A 20,455-nucleotide genomic window follows, 5' to 3' on the forward strand; every position below is an offset into this window, starting at 1 on the left:
ACAAGAGCAGCACAGAGTATGAGGAATCCCTACTCATTGCCATTAGGGGAGAAGAAAAATATCCCTGAAGAATGAAGATTCTGGAGATGAAAAGGTACTGCATAAACATTCCACGTATTTAAACAAACAACCAGTTAGAGACAACCATTTTACTAATTCCTTCTTTATAAAAAAAATATAATTAAGTGAGGGGTTTTATCGTAAGTATCTCATTAATCTCATGAGATAGAAATGATAAAAAAAAAAAACCAAGCACCACCTGTTACGGATTGCATTGTGTCCCCCCAAAATGTGTATCAATTTGGCTAGGTCATGATTCCCAGTATTGTGTGACTGCCCGCCATTTTGTTATCTGATGTGACACTCCTGTATGTTGTAAATCCTAACCTCTATGACGTTAATGAGACAGGATTAGCGGCAATTATGTTGATGAGGCAGGACTCAATCTACGAGATTAGGTTGTGTCTTAAATCAATCTCTTTTGATATAGAAGACAGAAGAGATCAGAGAGACATGAGGACCTCATACCGCCAAGAAAACAGCACCAGAAGCAGAGTGCCTCCTCTGGATTTGGGGTCCTTGCACCTGAGAAGCTCCTAGACCAGGGGAAGATTGATGACAAGGACCTTGCTCCATGGCCAACAGAGAGAGAATGCCTTCCCCTGGAGCTGGCACCCTGAATTAGGACTTCTAGCCTACTGGGCTCTGAGAGAATAAATTTCTCTTTGTTAAAGCCATTTGCTTGTGGTATTTCTGTTTCTGCAGCACTAGATAACTAAGACAACACCAAATGGAATTTACTTCACAAAAGCTAAATTTACAACCAGCTTTGCTAGAAAGAAAACACAAATGAGAGAGACTGATTAACTTGATTACCTGCCAGATGCGCTGGATGCTCTGTTATTTGTTGAGTTTTTATTCTTTATATTTCTATCTTCGATTATTTTCTATTAAATAGAAAAAGTCATAGATGGATCATTCATAATAATTATTACAGGTTTAGAGACCAGACTGTCAGTAAACCAGCAGTTTTTAAGCAATTAATGCGGGTTAATCACAGTAGGCACAAGGAAAAAAAAATCAGTGAATAAAATGCCCTGAAAGATACTAAATATCACAGAAGATCAACAGGTAATAAACTCATAAACAGATGTGACCCCCGAGGAGGTAAAGTAGGGCACAGTAACAGTCTGGAGCGGGGTCTGAGGACTGCTTCAATGAGCATGATCAGAGAAGGTCCCTGAGGGGCTGGCTTCTGAGCTGAGACACAAATCATGCACAGACAGGGGCTGTGTGGAAGTCTGCAGACAGGAAGAAAGATCTCAGAAGGGAAAGCACTTGGTACTTTTTGAGAAAGAGAAGGAGGTCATTGGTTCTGAAGCAGAGTAAACATGGGGGAGAAGGGAAAAAATACATGGGCAGAAAAGAACCAGGTCAGATCTTTAGGCAAGGGCAAGGAGTCTGGATTTTATTGCTGTGACGAGAAACCAACAAAGAGACTTTAGCAGGGGAATGACTAGATTTATACTTAAGAAAAAGATCACTCAGTAGAAAGTGAGAACAAAGCCAAAGAACTAGTCCAAAGTTTTATGTTCTCGTTTGTTATATATTACTTACCTGTTCTAATTTACAACTATCTCTTTTAGAGATTTCTAAAGTATGGTCCATGATTTCCAAAATAATCTTTTAAGAGGCCCTTCCTACAAGAACTTTGAAAACCTTCCCACAACATTTTCACTTTACAAGGACAGGTGGGCGTTGGTATTAAGGTGAGAAAACACATCCCTAACCTGGCAGTAGTTTTTTCCTAAGGAGATTCACTAAGGATGATACACACAGAACATGGCTTAATGACCCGTCTCTATAAACTTTAATATAAGGCTAATATTTGACACTATAAAAGTCCTGCTCAACACATTTTCAGCTAGCAGTGCTGTCTTCCCCAAATAATGAGTACACAGAGCTGCTAGCTAACTACAGGGTAAGAGATAAAGACTAAAGTCAAGAGAGATAAAGGTTAAAAATGCATATACCACACATTTTAAAAGTATAGTATTCTTGGACAATATAGTGTAGGGTCAAGTAATCCCACATACTATAAACCTGGTTCTCAAGACGCTATTATTATACAAGGTCATAACAATTACCTGATTATAATGATCACCCTGTTCACCTATTTTAAAAAAAAGTATGGATTTTGATAATTATTAAAGGTTTTTATTAAAGTTGTTAAAATGTTGTAAAATGGCATCCAAAAGAATAACTATCACTAATTAAAACCTCAGATATTGTTCCAGATACCTGCATTTTTATAATATGGAAGCCTATAGAGCCCTATACACTTATAGGAATGTGCTCCTAAAATATTTAAAATACATTATGAAAACATACCTCTGATAATTTTTAACAAAACATTAAAAACTCATTGCTGTTGAGTCGATTCCAATTCGTAGAGACCCTATGGATAGAGTAGACCTGCCCCATAGGGTTTCCAAGGAGTGGCTGGTGGATTTGAACTGCTGACCCTTTGGTTAGCAGCCGAGCTCTTAACCACTACACCACCAGTGCTGGTTCCACTATATTCACTCCAAATCTTTCCTGAAGTTAAAATTCTATTGAATTATGTAAAATGCATTTGACAATATAATATCTGCAGATGGGTTTCTGTAGGTAATTTAGACATACATAAAATGGAAGACAAAATATTTAAAAATTCTATTTCAAGTTTTAAGCTATGTAACAAAAGGTATAAATTTATATAAATACCTTTGCAGATTCCGTTGCACCGACAGCTGTCAGGACGCTCTGAGATTTAAATAGCAGTGGATCAGGTGTTAAGTCATCACCTATCATCAGTTCAGCTTCCTCCTTTTCTCCTTCAAGGGCATCAGCAGTCACTGGGCTTTGCTTGGGTTTCTCAAGTGCAGAAGGAACAAAGTCTATCAAAAATGAATTCTCTTTGTTTTCTTTTGATTTCGAGGAATCGCAGTTTTCAGTGAATTCTTCATTCTGATCTATTTTGAGATAGAGTAACAACATTAAAATTCCCTTCTGATTTAATCAGGTAACAAATTCACTTGTTTTCCTTGCCACGAGGACTGTCTATAATCCATTTTGTCTTGCACAATAAGACATAAAGAAAACCATCACATTAAACTCCAGTTTTTTGCAACTGTGATCCACAAGAGAAAATTGCAACAGTTAATCTACTGAAGCATTTGATATATCTAATAAAAAAATTTTTTTTTTTTTATTATAGCACTTTAATAAATAGAGTATAGTAACTATCCAAAAACAAAGATGCATCAAAAGACCTTGTTGATGTATAAACCAAGTACGTTAAGACAGCAAAATCTGTTCTGTATAAAGCCTTGTTCCTTAGCGGGAACGATGGGCGGTATAAGTGGGCGGCATACCATCTCTATGCCACTCCAGTTACTAGCAGTGCAGTTAACAGAATTGTACAGACGCAGAGAATTCATGCAACTGTAGAAGGGTGCAGCCCCTGAAGTTCCACCCCCACACATGAGGCAGTGCCGCCTCCTGTACCTACAGGGACGGCAAGAATAGGCCCATTACTCACCCGTTCAGCACTCCCGGGCCTGGCAGGAGAGATTTAGTTTTATTTTTACAGGATCGCTTCTATTATTCTGACTCTACCACACTGTGTAATGCTCAACAGAAGTTAAACAGTGTTTTTGTATGGATCGCCAACTTTCCGTTCTACTAGGACCTACCTCTTGGCCAACCCTGTATCTTCACTGACAAATATTTCAGTCCCACTGCTTTCATTACAGCCATTTTGTGTGAACTCTTTCTGAGGTAAGCTAGATTTAAAACAACTTTTTTGTTACAATTATACATTCCCATCTCAGAGAATACTCATGACATAAAATATCATTATTGGATTCTTGACTGCTGTTAATAAATCTATTCAGTAAAAAGAACAAGGACTTTGGTGCCAAAGGTTCAAACTGTGGCTCCACCACTGACCTTGGGTATGTTTCCCAATCTCTCTGCACTTCAGCTTTTCTCGTCTGCAAAATGACAGAAATTATACTACATTGTAAGCACTTAATAAATGTTAGTTACACGCCCTGGTTTTAGAAACAGCTATGCCTTTCACTTCTCAATAAGCTACAAGTCATAGCTCTCGGGAACGAAAAAATGCTAAAAACTCAAGCCTGACACTTACTACGTGCTTACTATGCTACTGTTTTCAGCACTGTACATGCATGAACCCATTTAGTTCTCACGACAACCTGTATGGTAGGTTACTCTTAACATCCCCAGTTTAAAGGTTAACATACAGGTTCAGGGAAGTTATTTTGCTCACGTAGTTGTGTGTGGACTCAAATCCAGCTTAGTCTTACTCTAAAAGTCCTTCTAACCATTATGTTGTACTACAGATTGCTACACTAACCCATAACCAAAAACCAAACCAAACCCATTGCCATCCAGTTGATTCCGACTTACAGAGACCCTATAGGACACAGCAGAACTGCCCCATAGGGTTTCTAAGGAGTGGCTCGTGGATTTGAACTGCCAACCTTTTGGTTAGCTGGTGAGCTCTTAACCACTGTGCCACCAGGGCTCCACATTAACCCATACATAATAATAATTTGGGGCCCTGGTGGCACAGTGGTTAAAGGACTTGGCTGTTAAGCGAAAGGGCAGCAGTTTAAACCCACCAGCTGCTCTGTGGGAGAAAGATGTGGCAATCTGCTCCCATAAAGATCTGCAGCCTTGAAAACCCTATGGGGCAGTTCTGCCCTGTCCTATAAGATTGCTATGAGTTGGAATCAACTTGACAGCAATGGGGTTTGGTTTGGTTTTGGTTAATAATAGTTCACATTCAGTGATCACTTTATTTGTGTCAGGAAGTAGATTAATGGCTAAAATGAACCGTGTCATTTAATTTAAACAACAGCCTTATAAGGTAGAAGGAGTTATTGCTGTTGTTATGAAATAGGGAAACTGAGGCACTGAGCGATTAATTACTGTATCTAAGATCACATGATCAGTAAACTGCAATCAGGATTCAAACTCAGGCAAACACATATATTTTTCCTGTAATTATGCAGAGTAATATTTCTTTTACAATAGGATTTTAAGCAACAGAGACTTCGCAAATAAAATATGATACAATAATTAGACATAAGCACCTGTAATGGATGTTTTTTCCCCAGATTCTGGCGAAAAAGAATCTCCGAGACTTTCTCTAAAGGATGACAATGATGGACTTGTTAACGATGGACCCTGTTTAAAATAAAATGTGAGTTTAATTCTAAAGATTTGTGGTGGCAATAACATTATTAAGACTTTTCATAACTCTGGAATCTACATTAGTAGGAGTTTGCTCCTGAAACACCAAAATTGTTAAGGCAGTGGGGGCTCATATGCTTTCCTTTAAAGCTCTGATGTCTCAGTGACTAAAAAAAGTCACTAAAAGACCTACTGCAGTTCTTTACCTAACTGCTACCTCTGCATTTGTTTGTAGCAATTTTCAAAACTCTCACTGCTCTAAAATAAAATATCTTACAAGAATCTAAGGCAAAGATTTCAGGCCTTTTTCTCTAACTCTCCTTCCTTACAATGTATCAAGAAGACAGTGGGTAAAAACATTTATTTCAAACAAATATTACTAGCTGTTCCAATGAAGACAATTTATAAAAGCAAGTAGACAGCTGATCCCAAATATTCAGGATAGAAGCAATACTAGACTTCACGCTCCTGAGTTGTTTGGAAAATTCTGAGCATTATATCTGAAATAATTTACATTTGTATGCCTAGATAAACAACTCTTTATAGAGTTATAATCTAGTCCAAAGGTGTTAATATAGTATAAGAAGTTTTTTGTACACATTATACATTTTCTGTATACATAATAAACACATTTTCTGTATATATATTTTAATTTTCTGTCCCACAATATTTTATGAGTATAAAGAAAATCATATGTCAAAAGTAAGGGATAGAAACCATGCAGGAAAATGGCAGAAAGGCTGAGACACTGAAGTCCAACTTAAGAGACAAAAGCTTCACCTGAAGACATATGGAGTTAGCATCTTTTTGCATGAGGGTGTTGTCCAACCTGTGTAGCTCAAAGTGGTAGAAGGCTGAAGCCTTACCGGACTGGATTAAAGGGTTAAAAGACAGAGGACATGAACTCCCAAATATGCACATAAAATGCACCCAAACCCTTGGATTATCTACATGTGGCTTGGGGAAGACCTCAGAGGGTCTTGTGAAACTGCAGCAGCCAGAAACTGAAATAACTAAGTGGCGATTTTAGCTGATCTCTCACAGGACGGGCAGAGTTGGGAATCTGAGTCTAGCCAAGACATTACCTGCTAGAAAACATGTTCAGAGGGACACAAAGAATCACTCACAGAGGAACACAACACAGCATTCGTGCTACCCAGTATACAATTCACAGTCACAAAGTATGTGAAGAAACAGAAAATGGCAACACATACTCATGAAAAACAAAACAAAAAACAGGCAGAAATAACTCAGAGACAGCCCAGATGTTGCAATTAGTAAACAAGAACTTTAAAGTAAATAAATACGCTCAATCACTTAAATAAAAATTCATGCATGATGGATAAACATACCAGAGATCTCACCAGAGAAATAAAAAAGTAGCAATGGAAATTCTAGAGTTTAGCACTACAATAACTGAAATAAGAAATTAACTAGATGGACTTAATATCAGATCAGAGATGACAGAAGAAGTGAACCTGAAGATAGAGCAATACAAAGTATTCAGTCTGAGAAACAAGGAATAAAAAGGACTGAAGACATAGGGAACAGAACCACAAAGACCAGTGAATGTCTAACTGGTGTTCCAAAAAGAAAAAGAAAAAAAAATGTAGATGGTAGCTCAATAAACTCCAAGTAGGATAAATACAAAAAAAAACAGACATAGGCATCTCAGTCAATTTCCTGCAATTCAAACAAAAAAGACAAAAACCTTGAAAAATTTTCTTAAAAGCAGTCAGAAAAAACCAATATGTTACATATACAAGGACAACAAAATGAATGATTGCTGAATTCTCAACAGAAACAATGAAAACCTATAAAGAACAGGTGGAGGGTATGAGGAACTGTCAGTCCTCAAGTACAGATTCAGCTAAACCAGCCTCCAAAAATGACGATTAAATAACAATTTTTGAGATAAATACAAACTGAGAGAATCTATCACTGGCAAACATCATTACAAGAACTGGAAAAATAAGTTCCTAGGACAGAAGGCAAATGACACCAGATGATATCCTGGGTCACAGGAAAGAATGAAGATGCCCAGAAATGGTAAGTATATTTAAGAAAATCAAAAATGTTTACTCTTTTCTTCTTTTAATTTCTTTAAAAGCTTATGACAAAGAGTTTAAAAGGCTCTTTAAAGCAAAGTTGTAACACTGTATTATGGGGATGAGACCACATGCAGGTGTGATATATATGACAACAATACCACAGTGATGACGGAGCGTCTGGAACCATGTTGCTGCAAGGTTTCCTACATTAAATGTGAAATGATGCGATATTGACTCTTGGTAGATTGTGATAATTTTTAGATGCATACTGTCATTCTCAGAGCAACCATGAAAAAAATAATGCAAATAGGTTTAGCTAAAAAGTCAACAGAGAAATAACGAGGAAAAACTAAAAAATATACAACCAACTCTCCAAAAAAAGGCAACAAAGGAGGAACAGAGAAATGAAAATACAGATAAAATAGAAAACAAACCGTAAACTGCTGGCCCTAAATCCAGCTGTTATCAGTGCCTGCCTTAAAAGCAAATGAACTAAACACTGGTAAACAGATTGCTAACAAACAGTGACATCCAATGTTATTGTGCACTTAAAGACAAAGATACCAGTGGTTTGAAAAGGATAGAAAAAGATATTCCATGTAAACACTAATCATATCAGAAAGCTGACATATCAGACAAAACAGACCATGATAGAGATAGAAATATTTAATAATGGTAAAAAGGGTCGATACACCAAGGAGACATAATATAATAAATGTGTATGTGTGTAATAACAGAGTTTAGAAGTACAGAACTAAAGAGAAAATGCAGATAAATCACAAACTTAACTGGGGATTTTAACACTCCTCAAGCTGGAAATGCTGGTGGCATAGTGGGTAAGTTCTACGGTTGTTAACCAATAGATCTGCAGTTCAAATCCACCAGGGGCTCCTTGGAAACTCTACGGGGCAGTTCTACCCTGTCGTAAAGGGTCACTATGGGTCAGAATCGACTCAACGACAATGGGTTTGGTTTGGTTTGGTTTTTGCTTTTTTAGGTTGGTAACTGATAGATCAACTAGACAAAAAACTCAGTAAGGATAGGGAAGATCTGAACGACATTACCAGCCACCTTCTGACCAAACCACAATTACAGATCATGATACACAACACCTGCAGAACACACTGTCTTTGCAAATGGAGCTTTCACAAGATACATCAAAGCTGGGATAAAACAAATATCAACATTTTAAAAATTAAAATCATATAAGGCGCATTCTCCAATCACAATAGAATGAAATTACAAATCAATAACAAAAGCATATTAAAAGAAGCCCTAAATATTTAGGAATAAAATCATATGTCACGAAATAATCAATTGGTCAAATAAGAGATCACAAGGGAAATCAGAAAATATATTTAAAGAAATGGTAATATAAATAAAACGTATCAAAAAATCTGGGGTGCTGCTAAAACAGTACTTAGAGGAAAAGAGGCTTGAGCATGGTCAAGTGTGGATGGAAAGAAACCAGTGGAAAGCAAATGCTGAGAGAGAAGGGATAGATAAAAATTAAATGAGACATCCCTGAGGAGGTGGGAGTCGAGAAGATCAGAGCACAGTCAGAAATACTTTTATAACTAGAAATATAGGAAATTTATATTGCTAAAAATAGAAGTATCCAAAACACCCAACACTTGGAGAATAATTCTAAGACATGGACTATGTTGTAGCCATTAAAGTGAACACGGTACAAGGTCATCTAGCAACATGGAAACACTTCATGACCTAACACTGAGAAACAAACAAAAAGGATTATACAAAACATTCTGAAAGCTGACATGGAAAATATGATAAAACAAATGTACAAAACAGCTTAGAAAGAAATTGAGATGGTCACAGTTGTTAATTGATGATGGGATTCTCATTAGATACTTGTCTACTAAATTGTGGCATAGTATGATGTTACTGTAAAACTTCTAGGAGCATTTTTTTTTTTAATCAATGGACATAAAAATACTAGAAAGTAGCACTTAAAGTTAGGTATCCAATTAGCCAAATAATTCTATGAAGTATAAAACTGAGTTTAATAAATGATACCTTCTCCTCTCCTGAGATTCAGAACAAATTTATGAAATTAAAGTGTGAATCAGACAGCTATGGCTTAAGCTGTCACCTTCACAGGCAAAGCTGAACTGCAGAGCAGGATCTGAATCAGCAGCCTACTGTGCTTCCCAGTACTTGGGGTCTAGATTAGAAAGACTCATGCATTTAGGCCCAGTACGAAGGAGCTCCTCCTTTTGCACAACCCCCAGAGAGCAGACCCTTACACACCCATGCTGCAGAGGAGTAGATGAGGAAAAGGGGGTTAGCAGCTACCCGTTATTTCCTTCTTAGAATAAATCAGATCCAAAAAAGGCCTGAATTCAAGAACACAATTCGACGGTTGAGCAATGGTGCTAACCTTGGGATCCAGGTCTTCAGAGGAGGATCCTCTCTCAGCTTCTGGGAGGGAACAAGGTGCAGAACGTGTGTCTAATTCTTCATCGAGGATAATTTCTTTATCTTCTCCTACTGTGTCTTCTCCAGGGCTATTCTTTTTTAACATGCTCCTTGGCCAAGGTGAAGGTTTAAAGTGGGCATCTGTGTCGAGGCTGTTGCTTTCTGTTAAGAAATAAAATGCTTTAATGTGAGTGTACAGAAAAATGGCCATGGTCTCAACTATGTCCAGGGTCCCACAACATTCCCTTGCGGTGCCCATGCACCTTAGTTCTGTCCCCTGGGGAGTCTAGATGAGACTCACCCTTCTCTACGCAGAGCTCCAGTAAGGCCCACACGAGTCATAGCAGTTCACAAGCAAAAAACAGCTGTAACCCTGGAAGGAACTAGTATATTCTTGTGAGAAGTTAACTCTTCAACGTCATGAACTTCCAGAATATTTCATAGTATTCAAAGGTAGTTAATACTTTCATTCTCCTCTATGAAGTGAGGAGGTTTGTCCACCAAACACTGAGTACATAATATACAGGTACACAGTCTGTACATGTTACTGAGATTACTGGAGTCTGTAATCAAGACAGTGAAAATGGCCCTGTGCAAGGACTCATCAGGTTGGTAAGGGAGAAAATTCTAAACAGAAGTACAACACAAAGGCACATGCTAGCACGCAGGGCACAGAACCACTAGCGCTCACGGGGAGACACAGAACAAGACGACGGGTCAGCCATCGTTCTTTAATCCCATAAAACTTCTCTATCAGTCTATTAACATTCCACGACCACTATTTCCATGACTCCTAAGTTTAAAAGAATTTATGCTGGTATGCTTCCAGTGCTAAAAACATGATGAGGGTGTGTTTTTCATGTATACGCTTTTTGCCTAAATTTTACCTGTCATCCGTATTTATGTCTCCATTGTTGTACCGATGCATTTTTCCTGACAAAACTTCAAAACTGGGCTAACTGACACCTTGCTCCTCTGTACCTGTAACTAGATTTATGAATGCTGCTAGTAAAAAAGATTCCACAACCATACCAAATTGGTACCCCTAGAACTGTGTCATTGCTAATTTTAACCATGTCCTAAATTCTGATCAAATATTCAATCCAAAAATTCAAGAGCCCTCCTAGGTCCCTCGCTTTCTTCTACTGTGTCCAAAGCATCAGTAACCCCATTGAATCTACTTGCTAAATCTCTCACTGATCTTTCTCCATCTCCCCTGCCAGCTCCTCTTGGCCCTCTTTTCTAGATTACTGCCTCAGTGACATTTATAAAACACAAGTCAGAACATGTCACTTCCTTCCACAAAATCCTTCAGTGGCTCCCCACCATTCAATTCTACAGAACAAACACCTACGTGCTTTTGAACAATACGAAAGACCTTCATGATCTTAGCCCGGGCAACCTGTGCAGCCTGGTTTACTGGCACACCTGTTTTGTAATCTGTGTTCCTGAAACGCTAAGCTAACAACAGTTTTGCAGACAGGTCACCCGATGCCTCTGCCTAGAACATATGCCCCGTTTCTCCTCCTGACAAAAACAGATCTTTCAAAGCCTCCAAAAATGAGTTGGTAAGTCAAATTTGAATCTTGGCTCTGATGCTTACTAGCTCTGTAAAAAAAACAAAAACCAAACCCATTGCTGTCAAGTAGATTCCGACTCATGGTGACCCCACGTGGCTGTAATGTTTATGGAATCAAGTTGCCAAGCCTTTCTTCTACAGTGCTGCTAGGTGGGTGTGAACTGTCAACCTTTATGCTTATATTATTGTGTCGTATGCTGTCAAGTCCATTCTAACTCACAGCAACCCTGTATGATAGAGTAAAACTGCTCCATATGGTTTCCTAGGCTGTAATCTTTACAAGAGATTGCCAGGTCTTTTCTTCAGTGCAGCAGCAGGCAGGTTCAAACCAACATTTTGGTTAGTAACCAAGCACTTAACCACTGTACCACCCAGCCATGTAACTCACAGATCATTTAACTTCCATACACCCTGGCTTTCTCACTGGTAAAAATTAAGAGCTCCACAGGGTCACTATGAGTCAGAATTGACTTGACGGCAATGGGTTTAGTTTTTTTGTTTTAAGGTAGCTGTGGAAACACTGGTGGCGTAGTAGTTAAGAGCTACGGCTACTAACCAAAAGGTCAGCAGTTCAAATTCACGAGGCGCTCCTTGGAAACTCTATGGGGCAGTTCTACTCTGTCCTATCGGGTCACTATGAGTCAGAATCGATTCAACAGTAATGGGTTTGGAAGGTAGCTGTGGAGCCCTGGTAGTGCAGTGGGTTAAGTGTTTGACTGCTAGCCAAAAGGTTGGCAGTTCAAATCCACCAGCTTCTTGGAAACCCTATGGGGCAGTTCTACTTTGTCCTATCCTATAGAGTTGTTATGAGTAGGAATTGACTAAATGGCAATGGGTTTGTTTTTGGTTTAAGGTAGCTGTGAGACCCAGTGAAGTAATCAATATAAAATACATGTAAAATACATAATATAGCGTCTGATGCATAGTTAAGTGCTCAACAAACATGAAAAATTGTGGTGAAATTTTTTTTGGCCTGTTTCATTGGAGTAGTTTTTCCTCTACTCCACCCATGTGATTAACAAGTATCTCCTCCATACTCAGTGAGAAGGGCAGGATGCACCTCCCAGCTTATCACAGAATCTCCGGTTCCCCTGTTCACAGCAGCTGGCCCAGAAGTGGGCATGGGAGGTCAGGGAAGTGTGCCAGTACTTTTCCACTGGAGTTGCAGGATATGAGACCATGCCTTTCAGATCATGAAGTTGGAAGGATGTCATATGGAGATTGCTGGTGAACTTCTGCCCAGCCAAGTGAAGGTCTGACTGAGAAAATGAAGCCAACCAACAGAGAAAAATAAGGCCAAGAAAACTGAGTGAGTAAGAAGGCAGGGAGAAGAGAGGGCCAGGCAGTCAGGGTGGTAGGGCAGAGTAAAGAGCAGAAAATATAATCCAGATGACCCCCAAAAAGTACTGATTCCCTAATTCTAATCACTCCTAAGGCAAGGACTTCTTACATCTTTGCTCAGTAAGATGATAAATTCCCCTTTCCACTTAATGTTTGTTTTAGTTGGATCACTTGCAACCATGAGTCCTGACAGTGGCTACTATAATCCATCGCTGTTATCACTGCTACCGTCATTCCCTCTAGGAAGCCTTCTGTGATTCTTTCAGGCAAATACATGTGCCCACTTGACTGTGTTTTTTTCTGTACCTTGTATATATCTCCCCACTGAACCATAAAGTCTTTAAGGACCGGTACCATGTCTTTTCAATTTTGTATTCTTAGTTTCCAGTACAATCCTTGTAATATTAAAAAAAAAAAAAAGGCATGCTAAATCAAGGAGTATTTACAAAATTCTGTCATGAAATATGGATTTTGATTGATATTATGTGGGGAACATATGTCCCTCTGGACTCTGGGGGTATGGTTCTGTGGGGCACATGTCCCTCTGGACTCTGGGGTAGGGTTCTGTGAGACACACATGTCCCTCTGCACTCTGGGGTGGTGTTCTGTGGCACATATGTCCGTCTACACTCTACAGTAGGGTTCTGTGGGGCACACATGTCCCTCTGCACTCTGGGGTAGGGTTCTGTGGCACACACATCCCTCTGGACTCTGGGGTAGGGTTCCATGAGACACACATGTCCCTCTACACTCTGGGGTAGGGTTCTGTGTGGCACATATGTCCCTCTGGACTCTAGAGTGGGGCATTGTGGGGCACACGTGTCCCTCTGGACTCTGGGGTAGGGCTCTGTGGCACACATGTCCCTTCGGACTCTGGGGTAGGGTTCGGTGGGGCACATGTCCCTCTGGACTCTGGGGTAGGGTTCTGTGGGGCACACATATCCCTCTGGACACTGGGATAGGCTTCTATGGGGCACACATGTCCCTCTGGACTTTCCATCACCTTCTAGATCTCTTAAATGGTGCATACAATGTATGGCGCCTGAAACTGCAGTATTTGCGTGTACATGGAATCATCAAGAGAAACGCCGATTCCCAAATAACCACCCCCCCGCCAAAAAAGTTGCCGTCTAGTTGATTCTGTCTCATAGTGACCCTACAGGACACAGTGGAACCACCCAACAGGGTTCCCAAGAAGCAGCTTGTGGATTTGAACAGCCGACCTTTTGGTTAGCATTCAAACTTGTAACCACTATGCCACCGGGGTTTCCAAATAAGGAACCCGGGAATATACTTATAAGGCTTATCACACTGTACAAAAGCCAAAAGAGATAAAAGGTTTACAAAATCACACCTCCAAGATGCACCACCTAACACAATACCCTGTAAAAACCGTATTTTTTGACACACCCGTTTCTTCGGTTTCAACCAGTTACACAGGCAGAAAATGTAAGTGGATGAACATATATTCCATGAAAGAGATACTCAATGAATCCTCTGTGCCTGGAGAATTTTTATTTATTTTTATTCACCAGGCCGAAAAACCTAAAAATATGACTTCTAATATATTTTACACCAAAATTTCACTTCCAAAAGTATTGTCAAGTTCTGAGAAAGGGGAAAAAAAAAAAAAAGCCTATGCATTTTTAAATGCTTTGTTTTACAACCAAATGTTTAAGATTATCTATTTAGGTAATTATTTTTATTTTATATACAGGATAGCAAATAGCTAATGATTGTTAAAAATGCTGAATTGCAAATTTATGTAAAATACTTAGAATCCTGGTGCCATCTGCTGGTTTAATTCATAACTCTTTTTTTTTTCAAGTATCATACAGATAATTATTGCTTTGTTATCTATTATAAATTTTTAACTATATACTGCCACTTGTCTCAGACATATTTTTAGCTGCTATATGCTCATCATTTTCTTATTAATCTGATGAAAACTTTTTAGATCAAGGTAAATCAGAAAAAACACAATCCACAAAAATAAGTCCTTTTAAGCTCAAATAAAAGCAGGAAACACTTCCCACTCTAGCCTTCTCGAAGACTTGCCACACAGACGTTCTTATTAAAAGCTCCAAGGAGTTCTGTCATACAGAAATCAGCTTAAGTTTTTTAAAACCCTGCGTTCTCCAATAATACCAGGAACAACCTGCAGAATGTGTTTTGGGAAATACTGAATTACTGCATTCAACCACTGTATTTAAAAAAATTTTTACCGAAGTTAAATTATGCTTCGTTTTTCTCCCATCTTTGATTCCACTCACTACGCTGGGAAGGTACACTCCTGGAAGTCCTATTTATTAGGCCTTGTGCTTGCATTTTTGTAGCATTTTATAGCTTCTGAGACATCCTTCAATTCTCAAAACAATGTTATAAGACAAGAACAGGTTTTATCCTTGTGTGGACAGATAGGCTTAACCATCTGCCAAGGTCACACATAACTAATAGACAGTGGGTAGGAACTAGCACCAATTCTGTTTTGCCCAAGTCTACACTATTCAAGTGTTCTTTGCCTGGCTCATATCCTCTTCTCATCTGAAAGAAAATAAGACTCATGGGAAGAAAGGATGGTTCCCTAAAACTTCAAATACCTAATGTATTTAGACATTTCTACAAATAACTTTGTAAGAATAAATGTCTGAAATAGTTTTGTCTGATGTTAACCAGTAACATTCAATATGCAAAACACGAACTATTTGTTGTTGCTGCTAGCTGCCCTAAGTCGGCAGGCCCCCACTCATGTGGCCCGATGCATAACAGAAGGAAACACTGCTGTTCCTCACCATCCCCATGGTTGGTTAGGGGCTGGACCTTTGTGATTCACAGGCTTTTCCTTGGCTGATTTTCAGAAGTAGATCACCAGGCCTTTCTTCCTAGTTCTTTGTAGTCTGGAAGCTCTGCTGAAATCTGCTCGGCATCATGGCAACATGCAAGCCTCACTGACAGGCAGGTTATAGCTGCACATGAGGCACCTTGCCTGGGAATTGAACCAGGTCTCCTGCATGGGAGGTGAGAATCCTATCACTGAACCACCAATGTCCCATAAAACATTTACCAGCACTGCTCCTCTATAAAACCGAAAGAAGAGTGGAAGACCTTGCACATGCTTGTTTCTGTGTGGTAGCCCAGGGACCTCAGAGGAGTTGGACCTTGCTCCAATCCACTTTGCTCTCCTGAGCCAAAACCTCAGTGGAATTGTGGAAAGAACTACTGTGATCCCAGATCACAGGAACTTCCCCTCAGAAAACTGAGTGTTAGTGGGTTTTCCTAAGGAACAGAGACCATATGGAGAATTCCTTTCCTTTAACAATAAAAACAGAAGTCTCACCTTTCAAATAATACAAATGGCAAAAAAATTCTGGCAAAATGCTGGTATGGAAATCATTGTTTTAAATACTAATTTCAGTGTTGCTTTTACTCTAATCTCTGGATTATGAAGTGGATTAGAAAAGATTTCTTCGTAATTCTATCCTAAAAAGCAAAATTGAAGCTCATGGGCCTAGGCAAGGCTGTGCCTAGGTGTTTCTGGAGCTTCAATTACAGACGACTGAAAGGTGCGCTGGCCTTCCATCAGGCACCAGAATAATTTAACAACTGACACCAGACTTAATGGCTTTTCTCGAAGGTTCTGTTACTTTGATTTGTCTGTAAAACTGAAAAGCCTAAGCCCTGAATTTTTTTTCCCTGTAAATATTTACAAAACGTGAAATATCTATCATATAAAGCTATTTTGTGACTTATCTTAAAATATATTTTCAAAAGATACAATCATAAAAGAAGTTATTACCTGAACCAAATAAATGACCTGAAGATATGCTTTTGATTGGAAGAATTCTGGGTTTCGGTTTCACTTGCATTTTCTCTTTTTCAACTTCCTGATTTTTATTTTGAGGCTGAGATAAGGAATTTACAACAGTGTCTTCACAACCATCGGGTGATACTTCCTCATTGTTTTTGATGGAGGATACTAGCTCACCTTTGATTACATCACTTTTTGATTTCTTGGTTTTCAAAAAAGACAGTCTTGGGGAATTCTTTTCATCATCATCTGATATGTGAAAATCATTCATGTTTTTCTTAACTGAATTTTCATCTGCTGAAGTATCAGAGAAATCACCTAAGGACACTAAAAAATATAAAAGAAAAAAATGTCTTCAATGGCATATTTTAAAACATTTAAACACATATGGGGTCACCATGAGTCAGGGGCCAACTAGACTGCAGCTAACAACAAAGTTACCTTAATCAAAATAAGTAAGATAGCCTTAAAGACCAGAAATGAATTTACAAGCATGAATAGGTACAAACTTATTTTAGAAATAGATCTATAGCTCTAGAAAACAGCAAATTTAGATAACTTTTATTGGCATTTATGAAATAAAAATTTCAATGTTATCAATTTATTCAAAAAATATTTGAGTGCCTAAAATATGTCAGGTACTGTGCTTGCTCCGGGAAAAGTTATCCAAGTGATGCTCAAACAATCAGCCCTGGGACATTTAAATTAGACATCGAATTCTATACTTTTATTTGCATAAAACTTGATCATATAAAATCAAAAATATTTGTAAATGGAAGATTTTTAACTAGTAACTTGCTAATTAGACTATTCTCCATAAAACTTTTGGAACTGCAATTCCACCGACACCAGAGCTTTAGACTCTACTAACAGAATAATAAAGAATGTTAACTTAGCCACTTATCAATCATTTAACTTCTGCTCTGTTTTTTTTTTTGTTTTTGTTTTTTTACATAGAAAATTAGCCAGTGACTGAATACTAAAGGAATAAAACACTGAACTTCAAATTTGGAACACTGTACACTTACACATGAAGGCTAAAATGTTAGTATTCTTATGAAATCAACAGAAACTGAAATGAATCGAGTAATTAAATCATAAATATGGTGCATATAAAACTTAAAAAATCTTTTTTTAACTGATATCCTATATCTGAGTCACTTGGGTTACAGCCAAAGAATTGGATTTATCAACATTCCAGGTGATCCTGATGTGTACCAAAATTACTTCTGTGGTATCTAGTTACTATCTAACTGTAGATGACCCCAGAAGGTTGACCTGAAAGCCAAACCTGTCATTTCTAAGGTGATTTACCAATGACAGTCATCTCTTTGCTGCAAACTTGCTGTCAGTTGATTTTTATACATTCAGAATCAACCAAGGGCAATTATACAACTTCCTGAAAATTAAGAGTGGCTTTCTACTCTTAGAGAGTTGGAAATCACAACCCAGTGAAATAATCTGTATTATTTTAAGTGATTTTTTTGAGAGTCTAAATCTGACAAAGGAAGAGAAAAGCAGAAAAGTGGTTTACTTTTCCATTTTCTTACATACCAATCTCATCACTGTCAAAGTCATCTGAGTATTCAGAGCTCCTTTGTCTGGCTGAGCGAGCTGTAATTGCTTTTACTAGTTCATCCTGAAATGAGATAATTATAATCAATTCCCATCTGAACTTGGAGGTCTCAAATTTAGAATTCATTATTTGAACAATAATGCTTAATGACTGCCTTCAAACTTAGGTTTCATCCATCTAACATTCACTGAAAGCCTACTTTACCAGGCACCCAAACCTTGCTCAAAGTCAGTGCAGAACATGACAGACAAGATCCCTACTGTGATTGGAGCTTAACTAGGAGGGAACAGACTACATCAAGTAAAGTAATTACAGATTATACACGTTATAATTAGACATAGAGAATAATAAACAAGTGGGACTCAATTTAGACAGGATTTGCTATAAACTGGCATTTTGAAAGAAACTGGTACTTTTTAAGAGCTTTTCTTTCTGAATATTGCAAAAAAGAATATAACCAATTCTGCAAATTTAGAGACTTAATTCAAAATGACGATAGTCCCAAATGAGAAAACTTAAAATGTTATGTTCCAGCCACCACTCCCCCAAAAAAGGTTTTATATTTCTACCTGAAAACAGCGATTTAAAAGTTGATTTAACATTTAACTTACTAATAACATACATAATACTGTGCTAATGTTGCAGTCTGGAGCCCAGACATGATCAGATGTACTCTTCCTTTATATATGCACTGTTTCTAGAATCACTCCAAGTCCATCACTCCGATGACAGTGTTTAAATTGCAAAATCATTGAAAAATAAAAGGGCTTTGAAATACTTTACCTGGAAAGTGGTTCTTTTGGTGACTTTTGGACTCTTCGTATACGCCAAAGTTGTGCTAAAAACTTCATCAGACATACCGTAATTTTATTTTTTACTCTTTACATATATAAAATGTATAATAAATGATTCAAATAATTCAACTCCGATGGTGGCTGAAACACACAAAAAACAAATGAGACTGCACCACGAAAACACACTGCTTGCGTACTGCGCTACTGACAGGGAGTAATCATAATACCAAATTGCAAACAGCGTTCCCTTATTTTTCTAAAGCTACTTCTCCGTCTCACAGCAGCGTTAACAGAGCTACCTAACACACAACGAAGCATCCCAAGCGGTCTGCATTAAAATCCCTGCACACAGGGGCCCGTGAGCGCCTCTCGCGATTGCAGGAGAGGCCCCGGGCTCGGCCGCCCCGCCGACCGACCGCGCCCCGCCAGACCTGTCCAGGTGGCGACCGCGTCCCCGTCCGCTCCGCACCCAGCTGCCCACCCGCGCGGGCGCACACACCAGGCCCGTGCCCACCCGAGCGCGCCTCCGGCTCCGGTCCTCGCGTATTGTACCCACCCCCGCCACTCCTGCGGCGGGCTCCTCACGGTCCCGGGGATCGAAGGCTGGCCTCGAGCTGGGCCAGCGCCTCTGTTCTTAGCCTTGGTCGGGCAGCGCTCCGAGGCCCGGTTCTGGACTTCGCAAGGGGGCGGGACTAAAAACGGAGGTGGGAGGCGGTTGCTAAGGAAACAGCGTCTCTGAGAGGAAGTGACTTCTCTGCCGCCGGGAGCTCTCAAGGTTTTTTGGCCAGACGCGTCGCTGGGGCAGCCAACCTCGTGAAGGAAGTGACATCACCCCTCTGGGTCCTGGGAGAGGGGTGTGCTATCCGCCGCCCGTGTTTTGGCTGTTGCCTAGGAGAGAGGACGGTCTAGCTCCCACCCAGACTCCAAGAGCCTCGCCGTTTTCAGTGAAGCGAAGGGCTTTATCTGCAGAGCGGAGTTAACCAAAGAACATATATGGTTTAGTCGCATTTAAGACATGAAGTTATGTGAGTTGGAGTAAGGTTTCAGAAGGTGGGACAGAGTAGCATGATAGTGACCTTTGCAGGCTCTAAGAATCAAACTATACATTTGAATCCTGGTGCTCTTCCCTTATAACCCTTTTGATGTAGCGCACGTTAATATACATCTATACTTTTACCTATATAAAGGGGATAATACTATCAATCACCTTAACGAGTTGCTGTGAGGATTTAATGAAATAATGCAGGTGGAATACCTAGAGGAGTGTCTGGAAATGCATCCAGTAAATATTAGATATGCTCTTTATGCAACTCGAACACCAAGGGCCAGGCCAGAAGTATCCCTTGTCAACACAACTGAAAACCTTTTTCATATCTATATTTACTGTAAAAATTTTCTCTTTACCTAATGGATAATGTGGCTAAAAGCAAACCAGTCAACAAACTGACCTACCAGGCCAGAGTACTGTATGTTGCTACACTTCTGTTACAGAAGACAGCAATAGGCATATTCCCGTTTACTTTGTGTTTTCATTTTAGGCACTTGGTTACTGATGAGAATATTTACTTCTCCATGATTTTATGGTTATGCTTCTGTAGCACA

At 39.1% G+C, this 20,455-nt stretch overlaps 1 protein-coding gene across 2 annotated transcripts in view; it reads right to left on the reverse strand.

The window, feature by feature from the left end:
* The window catches only part of MAP9 (microtubule associated protein 9), a 37,292-nt gene extending 17,538 nt beyond the window's left edge, over positions 1-19,754 (reverse strand). Inside the window, exons 1-8 of one of the 2 annotated variants that reach the window (XM_010597180.3) lie at positions 19,410-19,754; positions 18,843-18,994; positions 18,038-18,122; positions 16,661-16,810; positions 9,718-9,917; positions 5,166-5,259; positions 2,767-3,014; positions 877-947 (exon numbers count right to left, since the gene is read on the reverse strand). In XM_010597180.3, coding sequence (XP_010595482.2) covers positions 877-947; positions 2,767-3,014; positions 5,166-5,259; positions 9,718-9,917; positions 16,661-16,810; positions 18,038-18,122; positions 18,843-18,917 — 923 coding nt within the window. In that variant the 5' untranslated portion in view covers positions 18,918-18,994; positions 19,410-19,754. Of the gene's footprint in view, positions 1-876; positions 948-2,766; positions 3,015-5,165; positions 5,260-9,717; positions 9,918-16,471; positions 16,811-18,037; positions 18,123-18,842; positions 18,995-19,409 lie in introns of both variants that reach the window. The other variant, XM_010597179.3, reaches the window with a different exon arrangement.
* Positions 19,755-20,455: the final 701 nt, after the last annotated feature.

The sequence above is a fragment of the Loxodonta africana genome, chromosome 13 (genome assembly GCF_030014295.1).
Source record: "Loxodonta africana isolate mLoxAfr1 chromosome 13, mLoxAfr1.hap2, whole genome shotgun sequence".
NCBI classification, from domain to species: Eukaryota; Metazoa; Chordata; class Mammalia; order Proboscidea; family Elephantidae; genus Loxodonta; species Loxodonta africana.